Source organism: Ostreococcus tauri (genome assembly GCF_000214015.3).
Source record: "Ostreococcus tauri WGS project CAID00000000 data, contig chromosome 04, whole genome shotgun sequence".
In the NCBI taxonomy this organism is placed as follows: domain Eukaryota; kingdom Viridiplantae; phylum Chlorophyta; class Mamiellophyceae; order Mamiellales; family Bathycoccaceae; genus Ostreococcus; species Ostreococcus tauri.
The window spans coordinates 68,340-87,977 of NC_014429.2; the positions used below are offsets into that span (position 1 = coordinate 68,340).

General features: G+C 59.9%; 9 protein-coding genes across 9 annotated transcripts; 7 read left to right on the forward strand and 2 right to left on the reverse strand.

The window, feature by feature from the left end:
- Positions 1-159: 159 nt before the first annotated feature.
- Positions 160-2,640, reverse strand: OT_ostta04g00460 (P-loop containing nucleoside triphosphate hydrolase; the record flags this gene model as incomplete). The annotated part of the gene is made up of 2 exons (XM_003078524.1): positions 160-2,431; positions 2,597-2,640. The coding sequence occupies 2 exons, from the start codon at positions 2,638-2,640 to the stop codon at positions 160-162; spliced, it is 2,316 nt and encodes a 771-aa protein (XP_003078572.1).
- A 172-nt stretch (positions 2,641-2,812) lies between these two features.
- On the forward strand, positions 2,813-5,089 carry OT_ostta04g00470 (Cullin repeat-like-containing domain; the record flags this gene model as incomplete). Its single annotated transcript, XM_022984405.1, has 1 exon — positions 2,813-5,089. The coding sequence occupies one exon, from the start codon at positions 2,813-2,815 to the stop codon at positions 5,087-5,089; it is 2,277 nt and encodes a 758-aa protein (XP_022838681.1).
- Positions 5,090-5,209: 120 nt separating this feature from the next.
- OT_ostta04g00480 (DNA/RNA helicase, DEAD/DEAH box type, N-terminal) lies at positions 5,210-7,903 on the forward strand (the record flags this gene model as incomplete). The annotated part of the gene is made up of 1 exon (XM_022984406.1): positions 5,210-7,903. The coding sequence occupies one exon, from the start codon at positions 5,210-5,212 to the stop codon at positions 7,901-7,903; it is 2,694 nt and encodes an 897-aa protein (XP_022838682.1).
- Positions 7,904-8,040: 137 nt separating this feature from the next.
- On the forward strand, positions 8,041-9,374 carry OT_ostta04g00490 (Zinc-finger domain of monoamine-oxidase A repressor R1; the record flags this gene model as incomplete). Its single annotated transcript, XM_022984407.1, has 2 exons — positions 8,041-8,175; positions 8,283-9,374. 2 exons carry the CDS (start codon positions 8,041-8,043, stop codon positions 9,372-9,374), a joined length of 1,227 nt encoding a protein of 408 aa, XP_022838683.1.
- A 146-nt stretch (positions 9,375-9,520) lies between these two features.
- OT_ostta04g00500 (C2 calcium-dependent membrane targeting) lies at positions 9,521-12,730 on the forward strand (the record flags this gene model as incomplete). Its single annotated transcript, XM_022984408.1, has 1 exon — positions 9,521-12,730. The coding sequence occupies one exon, from the start codon at positions 9,521-9,523 to the stop codon at positions 12,728-12,730; it is 3,210 nt and encodes a 1,069-aa protein (XP_022838684.1).
- Positions 12,731-13,117: 387 nt separating this feature from the next.
- On the forward strand, positions 13,118-14,617 carry OT_ostta04g00510 (WD40 repeat; the record flags this gene model as incomplete). Its single annotated transcript, XM_003078530.1, has 1 exon — positions 13,118-14,617. The coding sequence occupies one exon, from the start codon at positions 13,118-13,120 to the stop codon at positions 14,615-14,617; it is 1,500 nt and encodes a 499-aa protein (XP_003078578.1).
- Positions 14,618-14,787: 170 nt separating this feature from the next.
- Positions 14,788-15,763, forward strand: OT_ostta04g00520 (unnamed product; the record flags this gene model as incomplete). Its single annotated transcript, XM_022984409.1, has 2 exons — positions 14,788-15,371; positions 15,424-15,763. The coding sequence occupies 2 exons, from the start codon at positions 14,788-14,790 to the stop codon at positions 15,761-15,763; spliced, it is 924 nt and encodes a 307-aa protein (XP_022838685.1).
- Positions 15,764-16,063: 300 nt separating this feature from the next.
- On the reverse strand, positions 16,064-18,589 carry OT_ostta04g00530 (RHD3/Sey1; the record flags this gene model as incomplete). Its single annotated transcript, XM_022984410.1, has 1 exon — positions 16,064-18,589. One exon carries the CDS (start codon positions 18,587-18,589, stop codon positions 16,064-16,066), a length of 2,526 nt encoding a protein of 841 aa, XP_022838686.1.
- Positions 18,590-18,789: 200 nt separating this feature from the next.
- On the forward strand, positions 18,790-19,626 carry OT_ostta04g00540 (unnamed product; the record flags this gene model as incomplete). Its single annotated transcript, XM_003078533.2, has 1 exon — positions 18,790-19,626. One exon carries the CDS (start codon positions 18,790-18,792, stop codon positions 19,624-19,626), a length of 837 nt encoding a protein of 278 aa, XP_003078581.2.
- Positions 19,627-19,638: the final 12 nt, after the last annotated feature.

Genomic DNA, 19,638 nt, shown 5'->3' on the forward strand with positions numbered 1-19,638 from the left:
TGCGTCGCGGAGTGTCGCTGGTTCTTTCGTCGCTTTTTTGAAAATCCTCAGCTGTCGTTCTCTGCACTGTTCAGAATGGTTATTTCGCCGAGCGAGGAAAGGGAGACGTGAGCGCTCGATGTCGCGTGTGTGCGGGTTATTGTTGAGAGTTTCAAAGAACTAGTTCAAGCGCGAGCCGCCGATCGGTGAGAGGGGCGGACGCGAGCGCTTGGCGTCGACGTTCGTCCGGCGCGAGAGGGCTTCATCGCGGTTAAAGGTGAACGCACTCGGAGTGACGGGCTCTGCGAGCATCACTCGCGCGTGCTCTCGCGCCGGAGTCGTGCCGGTGCGCAAATCGGGTTTGATTGCGGTGGTTAGTTGGTTTGTGAACTCCTTTCTGATCGCGCCCAGATCATCGACGTGCTTGGACACAAACTCGGCGTGACCGCGCTCTGACGTGTCAGCGACGGTTTCTGCAAGATCTGAGAATGCCTCGCGATCGCTCGTGAGTGACCGCAACAGCGACTCCACGGTTTCGTCGCGACCACGCCTCGCGACCACGACGTTCTGCACCATCACCTGTTGGATCACGTCGGAGTCCGCGCGAAGCGCCTTAGCTTCTTGCTCCAACCTTTCAGCTCTCTGAAGCATGCTCGAGCTCGCTTGCTCACTCGCCTGCCGAGTCGCCTGCTCCACCGCGTGCGCCATCGTCATGACGGCTTCCTTAAGTGTCTCCACCTCTTTCTCTTTCCGAGACATATAGTCATCCATGACTCGTTTCATGTGAGCCCGAGTGTCGCGCTCCACCTTTTGCCAACCCGCCAAATCGCTCACCATCTTCTCCAGACGTTCGCCCATAGACTTTTTGATCGAGAGCACGGATTCCGTGTTTGACGTGGCTACACTTTCTTGACGAGCTATCTTGTCGAATAATGCGGCCGCCTCGTGCTGCGCAGCGCCCAGATCTTCCGCCATGGTACTTATCACCAAAGCTGCCGCGTCGTGCTTCTTCTCGAGCGTGTCGAGCAAATACTCCTTCTCCTCAGCAACCTTTTTCGTATCGCTGAGCTCGCTCTCCGTCTCGCGCAAGTACTCCTTCGTTTCAACGAGCGCAATTTCAACACCCGCGTGCTGTTCTTTCAACTGCAAGAAATTCTTCTTCGTTTTATCGAACATACGAGTGACCTTGTCGTGTTCGGCTTGCATGGATGCGAGCGCATTCTCGAGCTCCTCCGCGCGCCTTCTGGCCGTGGCGTGTTCGCTCTGCTCGGCGTCGTAGTTGCTCTTGGATAAGAAAACCCCGTTCTTCTCCCGAGTCGCCAGCAAGTCGTCTTGTAATCGTTCGATGCAATCCTGCAAATCCTTCAGGAAGACGCTCTTTGGAACTTTCCCGTTTGTGGGCGGCTTGTTTTTAATATTCTTGGCTCTGTGCGCGTACTCGAGCGTACTGAGCGTCTCTTCGATCGAGTGCGACGCCGGCGAAACGGTGGCGATGATACACGTCCGGCACCTACCACCAAGGGCATCGCGGAGTAATCTTGTGAGCTTACTATCGCGATACGGCACGTGCGCAGATTTATCAACCAAAGCCGTGATGACGCGCCCGAGCGCCACGAGAGACTTGTTTATCTCTCCAGCCTCTTTCGCTCGCATGTGCGTCGCCCCAGATCGCGAAATATTCTCACTCCCAGCTAAGTCCACCAAATTCAGCTTCCCACAGCGCACGAATTCCTCCCCGTCCGGCGACACGTCCTTGATGTGCACCGTGACGCTGAAGACGCTGTGCGAGCGGCTCGAGTGTTTGTTCAGGAGCGTCTCCTCCGTCCTTCGTCTCGCGTTTCCTCGATTGAGCACCGCGAACACGTCCTCGGTGGAGCTAACGTAGACCTCTTCTAAACCCTTCACCGCGACCCCGCCCTTACCGTCCTCCATCAGAGCGTGCACGTGCTTGTGCCCGGGTGAACTCGCCGGCGCGCCGAGCAAGTCGGTTATTTCCTCATTGTACAGCTCCAAGTACGTCACCTTCACCGTGTGCTCCAATTCCTTGCTCTCGAGGTGTTCGAACACCTGCATCATCGCTCGAGGTATCACCCCCGCGTCGGTGCTCAAAACATCGCACTCCGCGTCGTGCGCACCGCTCATCGTGTGCGTCTTACCCGTTCCCGTCTGCCCGTACGCGAAGACGGTGCAATTCGTCCCGTCCAGGACGTCCCGAACCATCGGCCGCACCGCCGAATCATACACCCGCTCCTGCGTCGACGTCGGCCCGAACACATCATCGAACACAAAATCTCTCGTCTCCCCGCTCGCCGTCCTCGCGTTCGCCCGCTCGCTCGTCGACGCGCGTTCGCTCGCCGTCGGCGCCGCCCGCCGCGCGCTCGCCGTGCGCCCGTGTTCATCCACCTCGATCACCTCCGGCACCTTCTCCGCCCGCTCACGCGCGTTTAACGGTCTACGCCGCGCACGACCGCATCGCATCGTCAGTCCATCGCTCGCGTCGTCGCTCGCGGCGTCCGTCGTCGCCGCGCGTCGCGCGCGTCGCCGACACATTTTCAAACGTTTCAAATGCATTCGCATCCATCTACACACGCGCGCGCGTCATCGTTCGCGCTCGCACCTGCATCGCAGGACGACGCTCACGCGTCCCGCGCGTTCGCGCATCGCCGCCGTCGTCGTCGCGCTCTCGCGCGCGCGCTCGCGCGGTCGGGCGTCGCGTCGATTCGTCCCCCTCGGACATCTAGGGTTTAGCGTGTCCACGCACCGCCCGACGACGTACGCCATCGCTCGACGCGCGCGTCGTCCCTCGCCGCGCCTCGCTCACGCCGCGCGCGCGATGTCGTCGAGCCGGCGCGGTGATCACTCGCGCTCGGCGACGGGCGAACCGTCGACGCGATCGAACGACGGGCGACGAAGCGCGCACGGTGCGCCCGGGACCGCGCGCGGGCTGACGATAAAACCATTCAAGCGCGCGCCGACGGTGCCGACGGAGTTCGCGACGCGGGCGCGGGAGACGCTGCGAGAGGCGATACGACGGGTGCAGGCGAAGGAGGTGACGGGGGTGAGTCACGAGGCTTTGTATCGACACGTGGAGAATCTGTGCGTGCACAGACGGGCGGCGGAGGCGTTCGAGGATTTTCAGTCGGGGGCGGATCGACGGGCGAGAGAGGTCTTGCGGGGATTGGAGGGACGGAAAATTGAGGATTCAGGGGTTTTCTTGACGAAATTCGATGAGACGTGGGGGGATTATTGCGCCCAGGCGTTGACGCTGCGGTCAATCTTTTTGTATCTCGACCGCGCGCAGGCGAACGGAGGCGGGAAATCGTCGACGCTCTGGGACGTGTCGCTGCGCGTTTTCCACGAGCATCTCGAGGGAACGGCGAAGAGCGTGAAGGGTAAGGTTGTCAGGGGCTTACTCGATCTCGTCGAGCGAGAGCGGATGGGGGAGAAGATTGATAGGGCGCTCGCGAAGCGCGTTTTGCGAGCGCTGAGCGCGCTCGGGGTGTATCAAGAGGCGTTTGAAAACGTCTTCATAGAGGCGAGTCAGGAGTTCTATCGCAAGGAAGGGAACGAGTACTCGGTACAGACGGACGTGTCGGATTACCTGAAGCACTGCGAACGGAGGCTCGAGGAGGAGGCGGAGAGGTGCGCGAATTACTTGGACGCCGGCACGGCCAAGGCGCTCATGCGGACGTGCGAGCAAGGTTTGATAGAGGCACACATCGGAGACATCTTAGACAAGGGGTTCGTCGATCTCATGCGTCAGCATCGACTGGAGGATTTGCGGCGCCTGCACTCGCTTCTCGCTCGAATGGATGGTTTGGGCCGTCTGTGCAGCGCGTTCGTGACGTACCTCAAGCAGCAGGGCACGGCTATTGTGAAAGACGAGGCGCGCGATAAGGACATGGTGGATCGATTACTGACGATGAAGACCGCCGTGGACGAGGTCGTGAGCAAATCTTTCGGTCGAACCATCGCGGACGGATCCAATGACATTTTCATCAACGGTGTCAAGGAGTCGTTCGAGTCATTCATCAACTGTCGACAAAATGTCCCTGCGGAGCTGATCGCAAAATACATTGATTCAAAGCTGAAAAGCGGGAGTAAAGGACTGAGTGAAGAGGAGTTGGAGAGAACTTTAGATAAGGCGCTAACATTGTTCAGATACATCGTCGGAAAGGATGTTTTCGAAGTGTTTTACAAGAAGGAGCTCTCGAAGCGTCTTTTGCACGGCAAGAGCGCGAGCATCGACGCGGAGAGGAGCATGATCCAAAAGTTGAAGGCGGAGTGTGGCAGTCAGTTCACGCAACATCTGGAAGGAATGTTCAAGGATATCGATCTGAGTCGCGAAATCATGCAATCGTTTCGACAGACGTTCGAGAACGACCCAATCATAGAGATGAATGTCAATGTCATAACTGCGGGGTGCTGGCCGTCGTACCCATCAGTCGACGTCAAGCTCCCAGAGGAGCTGGCGAATTTGCAAGAGAAGTTCATGAGTTTCTACCTCGGTAAACATTCAGGGCGAAAGTTAACGTGGCAAAACTCGGAGGGTCACTGCGTCCTCAAGGCGCGCTTCGACGGAGGAATGAAGGAACTCAGTGTCTCCCTCTTTCAGTGCGTCATCCTGATGCTGTTCAACGACTCCAAGAAGCTCTCGTACACGGAGATTGCGCAGAAGACTGGGATGGAAGAGAAGGAACTTAAACGTGCTCTTCAGTCACTGGCTTGCGCCAAGGTTCGAATCCTGAACAAGGAGCCAAAATCGCGCGAGATCAACGACGATGATTCTTTCGAGGTGAACACTGCGCTGAACGAGCGTCTGTTCCGCATCAAGGTCAACTCCATCCAAGTCAAGGAAACGGCCGAGGAGAACAAGCAGACCATGGAGCGGGTGTTCCAAGATCGCCAACAACAGATAGACGCCGCTATCGTTCGCGTGATGAAGACGAGGAAGTCGCTCACGCATGCGCTCCTCATCTCTGAACTCATGGCGCAGCTCAAGTTTCCCACCAAGGCGAGCGATTTGAAGAAGCGTATCGAGAGTCTCATCGAGCGAGAGTACCTCGAGCGCGACCGCGAAGATGCGCAGACGTATAACTACCTCGCTTAAAAATCGTTCGAGCACGAGCGTTTGTGACACACACATTTTTCATTTCCTTCGCGCCCGCGCGCGTTTGAATCCCGCGCGACAGATTCAAGAACGTCACTCCGCGCCTCAACGCTCCACGCGATGTCGAACGATCTGTTCGGATCCGACGACGACCTGGACCTCCTAAACGCGGTGGAGAACGTCGAGCGAAGAGTATCGCACTCGAGCGCGAGTAAACGCGCGCGCGACGGAGACGACGCGGTTAAAAAACAAAAGATTGTCAAACGCGATGCGTCGAACGACGTCCTCGGAACGCTGAGCGCGCGATTGGGTCTACACGCGTTCCGAGACGGCCAACGTGAGGTCATTGACGCCGCGTTGAGTGGACGGGACGCGTGCGTGTACTGGAGCACGGGAAGCGGGAAATCTCTGCCGTACCAGATGGTTGCGTTTCACTCTGGGAAGACGGTTGTGGTGATATCGCCGTTGATCTCGTTGATGCAGGATCAGGTGACGGCGTTGAATAATACGGCTGGACGGGCGGATGGTAGAGACGTCGCGGTGTTTCTCGGGAGCGCGCAGATGGATCCGGGAGCGGACATGCGCGCGTTGAATGGCGAATATGAAATCGTGTACGCGACGCCGGAGAAGTTGACGGCGAGCGACGCTTTCTTGAACGGTTTGAAACGAATGGTGGCTGAGGATCGCTTGGCACTCATCGCCATCGACGAAGCGCACTGCATATCTTCCTGGGGGCACGATTTCAGACCAAGTTACGCACAGTTGAACATCTTACGGGATGCGCTGCCTAGCGTGCCAATCATGGCTTTGACTGCGACGGCCGTCAAGTTCGTGCGACAAGATATTGCGAAGATTTTGCGCTTGCGTGATCCCTTCGTCAGTGAGAACTCTGTCGATCGTCCGAACTTGCGCATTAGTGTTGTGCGTCGAACGGATTTCGGACGTGATTTGGACCACGTCGTGGCACGCATAGGAAAGGGACAGCCAAGGCCGTCCATCGTGTACTGTGCCACCATCAAGGAAGTCGTCCAAGTCACTGGTGCGCTGCAAAATCGACTCGGATCTTCTTTTGTGCAGATGTACCATGGATCACTGAGCCCAGAAGATAGGAAGAACGCGCACATGGACTTTCTGACGAGTCGCTCGCCCGTCATCGTCGCAACGACAGCTTTCGGCATGGGTATTGACAAGCCAGACGTACGCTACATTTGTCACTGGGGCGCACCAAAGACCATGGAGGAGTACTATCAGCAAATCGGGAGAGCTGGTCGCGATGGTCTTCTCAGTCAAGTTGACCTGCTCTTCGCGGATAATGATTTTACAAAGTATGGGAGTGACTTTTACGTGCGCGACCTCACAGCTGCGGCGAAGGAGACGCAACTGGCGAGCACGAATGCGCTGAAACGATACTCGCTCGATAGAGAACATTGCCGACGAGTTATGATTCTGGAGCATTTCGGTGAAGAAGCGACGTTCAGTCGATGTAGCGGTGGCAAGTGTGACAACTGCGAGCGCATAGAAGCCGGTGGAGATGAGAATCTCCATCGAAACTTTGCAAAGGAGTGCCGACCGCTTTTGCTCGCGTTGCGTTTTGGCGGAAGTCAACCGATATCACGTTTAATTGGTACCATCATGGGCGGGTCAGGTGGCGCTGAATTGCACCCTTCGCAACGAGATGCGATCGACAAAGCGAGAGCTGCCGACGGTTTACAACCGGGATGCACGTCCAAGGATTTCTACAAGGAGCTCGTATCCTTGCTTTCACAAATGGGCGTCGTGCACGAGCGAATCGTGAACGGGGCGCACGCGAGATATCCGGTCTATGCGTTCAAAGCTGAAAGTCAGAAGTTTCTTGATGGAGGTCTGAAACCGCCTCCACTGATGTTTCTCGCACCGGAATCTGTCATTGCCGCCGAACGCGCGCTGACGTCCAAGATTGCGAAGGTGAAGACGACGTTAATCGAGGGTGGCGTCGACGTGTCGAATATCCCTTCGCACGAACTCGCGGCCGGTCACGGCGAAATGATCGACGCCGAGCTCGAGTGGTTGCGGCGCTTGGAGGTTTATCGCGGTACGCCAAGGGCGGATGCTCTCGCGGACTTACTGGCAAAGATCGAGACGTGGAGAGACGACAGAGCGCAAGCGCTCGGAATGGCGCCCGCCTCCGTGCTCAGCGCGCACATGTGCAAAAAGATTGCGTACTCACAACCACGTTCTGTCGAGGCCTTGCGAGCGGTCGGTGTTCGCGTCACAGGCGTCGAGACACTCAGCGAACTCATCAATGCTGCGTTGCCGCAACTCGAAGAACCCGCCGGTGCCGTCGGTGGCGAAGACGCGCTCTTGCTTGGAGTTATCACTCCGCAAAAGTGGGAGCTGGCGGAGTACAAACCCAAAAAAGGTCCAGGGGGTACTATGGCGAAGCCAAATTGGGAAGTCTCGTATGAGCGGTTCGCCAACGGAGAGCACGTGGAGACCATCGCGATGACGACGCAACCAAAGGCGATTCAGAACGCGACCGTCTTCAATCACCTCCTTGAGGCGCTGGCGCACGGTAAAACGCTGGATTTTGATCGTGCTGTCTCGAACATGCCTTCCGCTCATCGCTTGACGCGCACCGACTGTGAGACGTTCTCACAGACCGCCCGCGCGTTGCGCCTAGATCCTCGAACGGACCGCGCGCCGCCCGCGCGCGCCCTGCTCGACGGCCTCATTCGCGACGCCGCCGACAAATCAGACGCTGAGAAATCACGAGACGCGTGTTGGTTCGCCAAGGTTCGCACCTGGATCGCACTCCGTCGCGTCAACGCCGTGTGATCGTAGCCTTCCATGAAACGCGCCATGAAAAAACGCCCATTTCCCGCCCAAATTTTTTGCGCGGGAAAACTGAATTGTCATCAATTCGCCACGACGCGACGCGACGCCCCGCACGCGCCGACGCGACGCCGACGACGATGACGTGCGCGTTCGAACTCGAGCGCCAAGCTCGGATCGATTCCAACCGTAAGCGCATGCTCGAGATGGGCATCGTGGGCATGGCGCGCGACCTGGCGAAGACGGCGACACCGGTGAAGCGAAACATCGGAACGGTGCGTGGGCGATGACAAACGATGGACCGAACGACGGAGCGATCGACGAACGCGCGATGAAGAACGAGGAGCGACTGACGATGAAACGCACGCGTGTGTCGATGCAGACGCAGAGGAGGATCGAAAGACGACCGGTGACGCCGGAGAGCGAGCGTAGACGGTCGACGCGCGAGCGCAAGACGGTGAGCTACGTCGGGATGGATGACGGATCGAAGGATCGGGAAGACGTCACGTTCTCGCGAGCGCGGGTCGCTCGGGCGCCGAAGGAGCGATCGCCGCGGGCGACGTACTCGGTGGGCGGTCGGGTGTACGACAGTGAGCTCGGGGTGACGTGCCACTGGTGCCGGCAGAAGACGGTGGAGACGCACGTCCAGTGCGTCGGTGAGGCGTGCCAAGGCGCGCGATTGCCGCTGTCGTTCTGCGGCATGTGCCTGCGGAACAGACACGGTGAAGACATCGACGACGCGGTGGCGTCTGGGTGCTGGGAGTGCCCGCGATGCCGAGGATCCTGCGGCGAAGGGTGCGTGACGTGTTGCAACTGCGGGCCGTGCCGCAAAAAGGCGGGCTTGTCTCCAACGCACCAAATCATCGGTCTCGCTCGCGCGAACGGGTTCGACAACGTGCACGATTATTTGGTCCATCAGGCGACGGGCGAAAACGCCGAGGAGATCGCCGCGCGCAAGCTGTCGTTTTCTTGGGGTAAGTGGTTGCGAGACGACTTCTGTCGACCGGTGGAGCAAACGGCAATTGCGGACCAGCGACGCGTCGTGGATGTCACCGCGGGTTCATCCGCGGACGAAGAATATAGCGTTCGAGATGTCGATACGCCCTCTGATTCCAACGCCAGCGAGTCCGACGATGATCAGTTCATGGTGGTGCAGCGCACGCCGCAGAAGAAACGTTCCACCGCCGAGCCGGAATCCGCGTTCGCGTCGCCGGCGAAGAAGTCTCGCGCGAGAACGCCTTCGCCGAAGAAGTCCTCGCCTTCGCCAAAAAAGCGCACAGTATCTTCCCCGAAGAAGCACTCAGCGCCATCCACGCCCGAGCCCCTTCGCGAGTACGGCGAAGACGTCTATGAGTTTGAGCGCGTGCTCGCCACTCGCAAACGCGGCCGCGGGGAGCAGTTGCTCGTCAAGTGGAAGGGCTTCGGCGAGGACGAAGCCACTTGGGAGCCGAAGACGAACATCATCTTCCAGTAAAAACCGAAGACGCCGGCGCGTCAGCGCGCGATAATTTTATACGATCATGTAACGAAACGATGAGGTCTCGCCTCTGGCGGTGAACACCAGTGTCACCCAACTATTCTTCGTCACATCGCGCATCGTCGCGCTCTGCGTCGATCGCGATGTCGCAAACGACGACGACGCAAACGACGACGACGCAAACGACCGCGAAGACGAAGACCAAATCGGCCCTGTCGACGCTCGCGTTCGGCGCGTCGAGCGACGATGCCGCGCCCAAGGAGAAATCGTTTGGAACGTTCGATTGCGTCCACGTCCCCGAGGACGGTTCGACGCCCGTCCCGGGACGGTTACACGTGTACGAGACCGCGCTGTCGTTCGTTCCAGTGGGCCTGGGGTTGATCGGGAGCGCGAGCGCGGTGAAGATGAAGCTGCGGGACGTGAGCGAGGCGGATGCCACGGCGCGGTTGCGGTTGACGGTCACAGGAAAGCATGATAAAGTTCTGTCGCTGACGTTCACGAACAGCGCGCCGGCGTTCGAGTGCTTGGTGACGAGTTGGAAGCTTGAACGCGATCTGGACGGCGGGCGCAGGGCGACGGGACCGGGCAAGCGACGAGGGGCGGCGAAGAAGGCGAAGGGTAGCGAGACATTTGGAGAGCAGTTGGAAGAGTATAAACAGGAGCTGAAGACGCGAGCGAAATCGTTCATGGATGAGGTGCTCAAGTTGGGGGCGAAACCGCGACCGGCACCAAGGTTGCCAACGATCGACGTCGAGGATGAGGTCTCCAGGGCACTCTTCGTGCGCCTCATCAAGGCGACAGATGTCATCGCTATGGACTCTGGCGGGACATCCGATCCGTTCGCGTCGGTGCGATATCGTGGGCTAGAGTCCACGTCGAAGACGGAATGGAAAACACTAAATCCCGTGTGGGACGAGGTGTTCACGTTCAGGGTGCCTCCGAACAAAATTACCCTGGATGAGACGGATGCGGTTGAACTGCACCTCTTCGATCGCGATGTTGCATTGAACGATTTCATCGGCTACGCCAAGATTGACATGACCGGTACCAAGGTCTACAGCACTAAACGCACGAAGGTGACGCTCAAGCTCAAGGGATTGCCTCTTGATCAACGACCGGACATGTTTGACGTCAACCACTTGAAGGAAAAGCTCATGTTTTGGGAGGGCGAGCGTCAAATCACGGGCGAGGTCGAGATTGAGTACTGGCTCGGAAATCGTCACGATGAGGATTACCGTGTCGCGGGCGTACCGTTGCTCCGGCACCCGGATCCATTGGCGTCTAAGACGTTGAACCACTTTTGCGACCCTGTATCCGCGCTGGTTCGTGTGGAGGTGCATCGCGGACGTAACATAATAAACCTCGATGACGACGATGGGAGCGATCCGTACGTGCAAGTGTCCCTCATCCAACCAGACGGCTCGGCAGAGTCGTTTCGAACTCATTACATCGACGACGCGACGGATCCGGAGTGGAACTGCACGTACAACTTTATTGCGGCGAAACCATATTCGACAGAATTGGTGCTGCGCGTGTACGATTACGACGGCGTTACGAGCTCCGACGATCTGATCGGTCTCGTTCGAGTGCCCATCGCAGACCTCGAAATGCACAAAGGCGTGAGTAAGCTCCCTAACTCGAAATGGTATACTCTCCTCGACGAAGAGGGCAAAGACTGCAATAAGGAGGGAACAAAATACGGAGACATTGAGATAAGGGCATACCTCGATGAAGAGTATTTCGAACACCTACACGGTGGCGACACGAAGAAAGCCGTCGGCAAGCTCAGTGTCGACGTGTTGGAAGCAACGTTCATGGAGGGCGCACCGAACACGTTCGTTATGGTGAAGACAGGGCCCTACTGGTCTCGACTTCCCGATATGAACGCACAGGCGAATCCGCAGTGGAATACACGACTGAGATATCCGATCATGGAGCCGAGTGAGCCCGTGACCGTGGGAGTGTTCGATACGTACTCTGGAGCACTACTAGGTAAAGTGAGATGTGTACTGTCCGGTCTTGACGACGGTATGCGCTATGAGGACGAGTTTCCGTTGAAGACGCTAAATTCAAGCGGCGTCGTCGTGACCAACGGCACACTTCGATGCGCGTTCACGTTCAAACACAAGTCTCCGACGGCGCTCGCCGCTCGGTACATGCAGCCGGTCCTTCCCGAAAAGTGGTTTATACAGCCGTTGTCCGAGAGCGAGCAGAGGCGCATGCTTCGTGGGCACTCAGCGATAATGACGCGCCGCTTGTACAACTCAAATCCGTCCATCCCCGAGTCGGTGACGAAAGCAATGATTGACTTTTCCAAGCAAGACGTGAGCATCAAGTCCATCAAGGCGTCGATCGCTCGTATGGAACGCGTGGTGACAAACTTATCTTCTATGGGCGATGGCTTATCTTATCTGCTGAGCTGGGAGTCCATACCAGTGACGGCGTTCACGCAGCTGATCATAGTGGTGGTGATCCATCATCCGAACCTGTTTATGCCGATGATTCTCCTGAGCATCGCGTGCGCTTCGCTCGCGCGATTTCCGTCAAGATATAGACGCGCGCTCGATCGTTGCGTACCTGACGACTGGCTCTCCGTCGGCTTGGCGTTTCCGCCCGACTCAGAGGAGGAGAAGGAAAAGAAGAAACAGGCGGAGGCAGAGGCGAAGAGAAAACTTGAGGAAGCAAAAAGAATCGCTGCGGAGGAGAAGAAGCGCCTCGCTGCGGAGAAGAAAGCGGCCGCTAAAGAAGCAAAGGCAGAAGCCGCGACCGAGGCCGCCGCGAACAAGAAAGCGGAGATTTTCACGTTTGAAAGTCTCAATCCGCTCGCGTCGCTGCAAAAGCAAATGGAAGAGATTACGGCTATGATCACGGACGCTCAGATAGTTCTCGATCAAGCCGCGGGGATCCTCGAACGTGTCGCTGGGATATTGGATTGGGAAGAACCGCGCGTCACGGCGCTCGTGGTCGTCACTCTCATCGGTCTCGCCGTTGTCTTCATCTTCATCGAAGCCGTCGCGCGGTTTGTGACCAGGATCATCTTGGGCGTCATCATGAAGACTTTCTTCGCCATCGTCTCCCCCAAGACGATCAAGTGGGGTTTGACATTCGCCACGCTCTTCGCCCTGCGTCACCCGGCGATCCTTCCCGACGCCGCGACGGCGGCGATCGAGGAAGAGAAGGCTCTTCGCCGCGCCGCCGCCGAAGCCGCCGCCGAGCGCGCACCCGTCGGATCCTCCAAAGCCGCCACCCCCCCCGACGCGGTCGACGTCAAGTCCTCCGCGCTCGATCCCAGGCCCATCGCTCCCGTGAACGTCTTCTACAGGATTCCCACCCAGGCGACGCGCATTTTGTAACTCCCGTCGCGTCGCGCGCCGCTTCGCGCCGCGCCGCGTCCCTCTCCAGTCATGACTCGTCATCACCCCCACACCAGCGCCGCCGCCCACGCCGCCGCCCCATCGCTCGGCGCCCACCGCCCCCGAGCGCCCTCGCGCGGCGCCGCGCCCGGGCGTCCGCGCGCGTCGTCGCGTGCGCGAACACCCCACGCGTCGCGCCGCGCGCCCGCGCGTCTCACGGCGTGGACGACCGCGACGCGACGACGCGCACGGGCGAGTCCACGCGTGCGCGATCGAATCACCCACCGCTCGACGCCGACGCCGCGCGCGCGAGAGAGCGAGGGCGCGCGCGCGCGCGGGGGAGGGTGAGCTTCGATGCGGGCGCGACCGAGCGCGTCGGACGCGTCGATGTCGGACGGACAGCTGGGATGGGATTTCTCCCAGGTTTTCGGCGAGCGAGCGCCGGGAGAGGAGGTGCAGGACGCGGACGTGATTAGTGCGGTGGAGTTTAACGTGGACGGGGAGAAACTCGCGACGGGAGATCGAGGGGGGAGGGTGGTGTTGTTTGAGCGCATGCACGCGAGTAAGGGTGCGGTGGAGGAGCTCAGGGCGCGATTCGATGAGGGCGGGTTTCGAGGGGCGGAGGGCGACCCGGAGGACGACGCGCGCGGAGGAGCTGCGTTTAGTGGGAGGAAGGAACCGGTGGAGTATAGGTATCTCACCGAGTTTCAATCGCACGAGCCGGAGTTCGATTACCTCAAATCGCTTGAGATTGAGGAGAAGATTAACACGTTGAAGTGGTGTCACCAAGGGGCGAACGACGCCAATTTTCTGTTGTCGACGAACGATAAGACGATCAAGCTCTGGAAGGTGTACGAGAAGCATTTGGAGTGCGTGAGTGGGTACAATGTTAATAGGGATGGTGATAGTGTCGGGTTCAGGCGAGCAGTGGCGCCGGGAGCGTCCGCGGGAGTCTCGGATGGCACCGAGCCGGGCGCGCTGCGGATTCCATCCGTCACACGCGGCGAGAGCATTTTCACGGCGAGAAGCAGGCGTGTGTACGCAAACGCACACGCGTATCACATCAACTCGCTTAGTGTGAATAGTGACGGTGAAACATTCATCAGTGCGGATGATTTACGAATCAACTTGTGGCACTTGCAGAGCACGCAGCAGAGCTTCAACATCGTGGACATCAAGCCGGCTAACATGGAGGACTTGAGCGAGGTGATCACCGCGGCGGAGTTCCACCCGCAGCATTGCAACTATCTCGCGTACTCTTCGAGCAAGGGAACGATTCGGCTAACGGATTTGCGTCAGAATTCAGTGTGCGATTCGCACTGCAAGCTGTTCGAACTTCCCGAGCCGGCTGAGAAGAGGAGCTTCTTCTCGGAGATAATAGCCAGCGTGAGCGACATCAAGTTTAGCAGAGACGGACGATTCATATTAGCTCGTGACTATCTCACGATGAAGCTTTGGGACGTCAAGATGGAGAGAGAGCCGGTGGCGACGGTGAACGTGCACGAGAACCTGAGACCGAAGCTGTGCGACTTGTACGAAAACGATTCTATTTTCGACAAGTTCCAATGTTGCGTCAACCACGACGGGACGCAAATTGCCACTGGATCGTACGGAAATATATTCAAGAGCTTCAACACCACGGTTCACGACGATGGCGAGTCTGGCGGATCATTTGAAGTCTCCAAGGACCCTCGTCGCAGGCTCGGAGCCAGAGCGCGCGGCAACGGCTACTACGGCACAGCCGGCGGCGCGAACGATTTTTTCAACCTTCCACCCGCAGATTTCCGCGCCAGTAAGATCTTGCACATGGCTTGGCACCCGACGGAGGACATCATTGCAACCGCGGCGGCGAATTCGCTTTACTTTTTTGCCGGCGGCGCGCCTTGACGGCGCGCAGCCGATCCACACGCACAGCGCACGTAGGCTTACGATTCGATTCACATCACGTCAATTCCTCGTCTTGTGTAACTACGAATGGACGCATTAGCCAAAATGTCCTTCACCATTCGCCGCGCGCGCCCCGTCCTCATTCCGCGGAGCGCTCTCGACGCGTCGCAATGTCTGGCAACTTTGGCGCCTTCCACTCGCGCGCCGCGACCGCGAACGACGACGACGCCGGCGTTGCCTACGATCGCATCGCCGACGACGCGTCCTTAAACACCGAGAAACCCTCCTCGAGCGGGAACGTCATCGACGGTTGGCCCCCCAACACGAAACGATTCGTCTGCGGTCCCTACGGCGAGAACTGCGACGCGATCGTGGTGAACTGGCGCCCGCGGGACGCGCGGACGGCGACGGCGTGCTCGATATTCATGATATTGCTCGGCGTCACGGTCGTGCTGTGCGTCTATCGCGGCACGACCTCGGCGGCGTTGTTCGCGGGGGCGACGATGTTCGCGGCGGCGTTCGTGGACGTGATCAAGGCGATACACGCGGAGGGTGACGCGAACGCGTACACGGAGCACACACCGGAGCCGACGTACGGTGGAACATTCTTCTCGACGATTCCTCGAAAACGAACGTCGACGACGGGCGGGATCGTCGGAACCGGCGACGCGCGCGCGGACGCGCCGCCGCCGCGCGCATCCGACGCGCCGATCGATCACCCCGCGCGCGCGAGCGCCAAGGCACGGTCGTGGACGCGCGAGTCCGAGGTTTGATCGCGAGCAGAGTATTCGTTAGCCGTTTTGTAGCTCTCGCCGCGCCGTTCGAGTCGTTCGCGCGTCGCGTCGCCGCGCCGCCGGATGGCCCGCCGCTGGGACTCCTCGACCGTTCACGACTCACCGTTTTGGAAGAAGCCCCAGTTCACGGGTCCCGCACTTCGACGCGCCCGTCACGATGCTTCGCGAGATCGCCAAGACGGTCGTCCCTCGCGCGCTGTGGTCCGCGGCGTACGTGGACGCGATGCCGTCGCGAAGGCACGTCGTGGGCGCCGCGAAGTGGGGCGGTGCCGGCGTGTTCACGGTTTTTTGGCTCATCGGCGACGAATCCTTCAAGTGGCTCGCGGGCGTCGGGCAGGCGGAAGAGGCGTGAGCGCCGATCGAGGCGAGGTCGTGGAACGGCACGCGCGGGTGCGAGGGGGGGCGCACGCGCGGGCGCGACGTGGAGACGGGTGGACGTCATTGTAATGTAACGGAAGATCCTTCTGTGATATCGAAGACGCGCGATCGCGGCGCGGGAGGCGAAACGACGACAGACGCGCGAACGACGCGGGCGAGGACGGTCGAGAGGGAGCACACGATGGGTGTAGACGCGTGCGCGAGCGATGGGACGATGCGGTGGTTTGAAATTTTCGTGGCGTTACGCGCGCTCGGCGAGTCGCCGCGGCGCGGTTCAGTCGGCGGCGGTTCGTCGGCGACGAACGCCGTCAGCCGTGATGTCTGCGTACGCGCCGGCGGCTTGGTGCGCACCAGCGTGGCCAGTGACGGTTCCCGCGGTGACTGCGTCGACGGGACGCTCTCTGGATTCAGGCGCCCACGACGCGGCGCCTTCGTCGGCGAGCTTTTTCAGAATGCTCAAGCCTATTGGGATGATTTTCGTCGCCAGGATGCCGAGACCAGGAACGAGACCGAGCTGCATCGCCGATGCGACGTCCAGCTGGTTGTAAATCGCCCGAGCGTACAAGCCGACGGCGACGAGAAGGAACAGTGTCACGGGGTGCGTGAGCAGCCACTTGATTTCATTCATGCCCAGCACCATGAGCAGAACAATCATCCAGATAGGAGCGCCACCTGTGAGGGCGCGTCGGGCCGCTTCCTTCGCCGCCATCGCCTGAGAAACCGCATACAACGTATCGGATTCGAACTGAAGCCAAAGCGTGCGGCACTCGGCCGGGCTCAGGACGACGTTGGCATCGCTCTCGCCCTCCCATTCCGTTGGCAGAGACGCAGCGACGCTCTCCGTTGTGGACGGCGTCGCTTCTTCGCCCTCTTGCGCCTCCGCGAACGACGTCTCGGATGGGATTAACCCATACAACGCGGTCTCAATCGCCTTGATGGCTACGTCGTCACTCTTCTTGTCCGCGCCGTCGTCCAACCGAGTGACCGCGAGGAGCGCCAACACTCGTAGCGCCTCGCGTTGTGCCTTCTTGTTGATCCCAGCCACGTCGTCCAAGGGACGCCACACCCGCGGTAAACCCTTGCTGTCTTTCGAGAATACTCGTGCAAATGCCTGTTTCATGTGCATCGAAGCCGCGGTGGCGGCATCGCGCGCCTTCGCGTCTACGACCTCGGTGATTCGGTCACGCATGTTTTCATGAAATTTCTGCAGCTCCTGAGCAATCGGCTCGAACTCGCTCACGGCATCCGTGGTCTCCTTGTCCCATTTCTCCGTTGCGGTTGTTCGCATTTGGCGCAGCCTGTGCCACATATCGCGCGGAGCTTCTTCCAGTAACCCGATGGTTTGCCCGCCGACGCCGCGTTCCATTGCGCGCTCGCACGCGTGAATGGTCAAATTCATACGCTCCTTACGCAGCGAATCGACGACTTGATCGATCAACTTCTGGAACACTTTCGTTTCTTCGACTACGAAATCGGCCCAGGCGAGATCGTCCGTGGGTAGCGCCTCTTCGAGCTTTTCTTCCCACTGCAAATCAACCTTGGCGAACGTCGACTTGACGAATTCCGCAAATCCAACTCGACCCTCTATGCGCTTCTTCCCGAGTGCATACGCGGCCGATGCGTCTCCTAAGGTCGCATTCACCTCATTCGCTAGGGAATCGACGATTTCGTCCCGAACATGCTCGAGGTGCGCGCTGACGACTTCACCGAGCGTCTTGGCGATGCGCACCTTCAAATCGACGCGCTTCGCCTCTCGCACATCCTTGACAAAGTATCCGGCTTCTTCGTCGTACGGTTTCACAGCCGCGTCCGTCATCGCCTGGATCTTCGCCACGAGCTGAGGGATCTTGCCCTTCTTGGCCGCGGCGAGTAACGCGGACAAATCGTCCGAATCAACGATCTTTGCGAGCGCGGAGTCCGCAATCTCCTCGCAGCGCACCGTCGCCACCATGATCTTGTGCGCTGGAAGGTCCAAGTCTTTGTTCGCCTTCACCGTGGCCCAGACCTCGCGCATGGACACACCCAGCCCCGATATCGGGACCGCCGGCGCCGTCGCACGCAGGCTGTTCACGTCCGAGCTCGGAGCGTCGAAGCGGTCCCGCAGTGCCTTGGCCTCGGACACGAACAAGTCGTGCTCGTGTTCGTAATGCGGAAGTGATGTAAATTTGAGCTCGAACAGATCGTTGATCGAGCTATTGATGTATCGATCCGGCTTCGTGATGCCGCGCCAGATGGATTCCAAATCCTGCCTCAAGCCCTCCACGAGGCGCTCGAACGGCGTCTTCGAGCGGTCGCGAATCACGAACAACAGCATCGTCTTCTTCTCTGGAGAAAAAACCTTAAGATTCACCTCGAAGATGGTCCTCAGCAGCGGTTTCCCGCTCGCCTGCTCTCGACCGATGTCGTTGCACCACATGTTCACCAGCAACACGTCCGCGGTCGCCATCGCGAAGAGCGCCGTCTGCTTTTCAAACGCCGTGTCCTCCTCCCCTCGTTCGCGTCCATCCGTCCCCTCCAAATCCATCACCAGCGTCGCCGTCTCGCACGTCTCGCTCCTCGCCAACCACACCCCTTGCGTCGTCTGCGACCGTCCGAGCGCGTCGTCCATCTCTCGAAACGTCGTCCCGAACGCGTGATTCAGAAGCGTCGACTTCCCGCTGCTCTGCGGTCCCATGATGGCCACGATCTGGTACCCCGACGCGAACGTCTTCCCCGCGTTCTCCGCGCGCAAGACGTCATCCAGCGCCGCATCGTCGTACTCCCCGTCGAACGTGACGATCTGCGTCGCCGCCGTCGGCATCGCGCGCGTCGTCGAGCGCGATTCCAGCGCGATTCCAGCGCGATTCCTTCCGACCCCTCGCGCGCGCGACGTCCCGAGCGTCCCCGCGCGTGGACGTCGCGCGCGATCGATCGCGACGCGCCGGACCCGCGCTCGATCGCCGCGCGACGGGCGCGAGGGGCGCGCGTGGGCGTCAGAGACTGTCGCGCGAAACGCACGTCATGCGCGCCGTGAGCCCCGCGCGCGCGCGCGCGCGTTGGGCCCCGCGCGCGGCGGGGACGACGCGACGGTCCGTCGCGTCCGCGTCCTCGCGCGCGGTGGCGGTGCGCGCGCGGACGGCGGTGAAGACGGACGATGATGCCGATGACGTTGCCGATGATTTCGAGTGGTACAGAAAACCGTCGCGGGTGGCGATCGCCGGCGCGTGGGCGACGCTCGGCGCGGTCGCGGCCTTCGCGGCGCCCTCGGGAACGTCGGGGTTCGACGCGGAGCTGGTGAAGACGATCGTGACGTCGCCGTTCGGTGGGGTGGCGAATCCGGTGTTCGAGGCGCTGTTCAACGCGTTAGGCGTGGTCCCGGCCACGTACGCGTGTTTGTTACTCCCGGGGGCGAAAGGGCAGAAACTCCCGGCGGCGCTGTGCGTGGGGGCGTCGTTTGCGTTGGGATTCTTCGCGGTGGGGCCGTATTTGGCGACGCGCGCGCCGAGAACGACGCCGGCTCCGCGGCGGAGCGAGCTGGGATGGGTGACGCGAAACGTGTGGGAAAGCAAGCTCAACGCGGTCGCCTTGCTCGGATTCGCGTCGTTTTTGGCGTACTACGGCGTCTCGAACCTCTCTCCGGAGAATGTTTCCGGTTTCATCGCGTTGATTCGCGAGCAGAGCATGCTCGCGTGCGTCTCGACGTGCGACTTGGTGGTTTTGAGCGCGTGCATGGTGGACGCCATAGGCGAGGACATGAAGCGGCGAAACGTCGATCCTTCCGGAGCGTTAGCCTACGCCGCGGTCCCGGTCGTCGGCCCGGCGTTATGGCTCGTGTTGAGACCGTCGTTAGAGGAGTAAGAGCGCGCGATT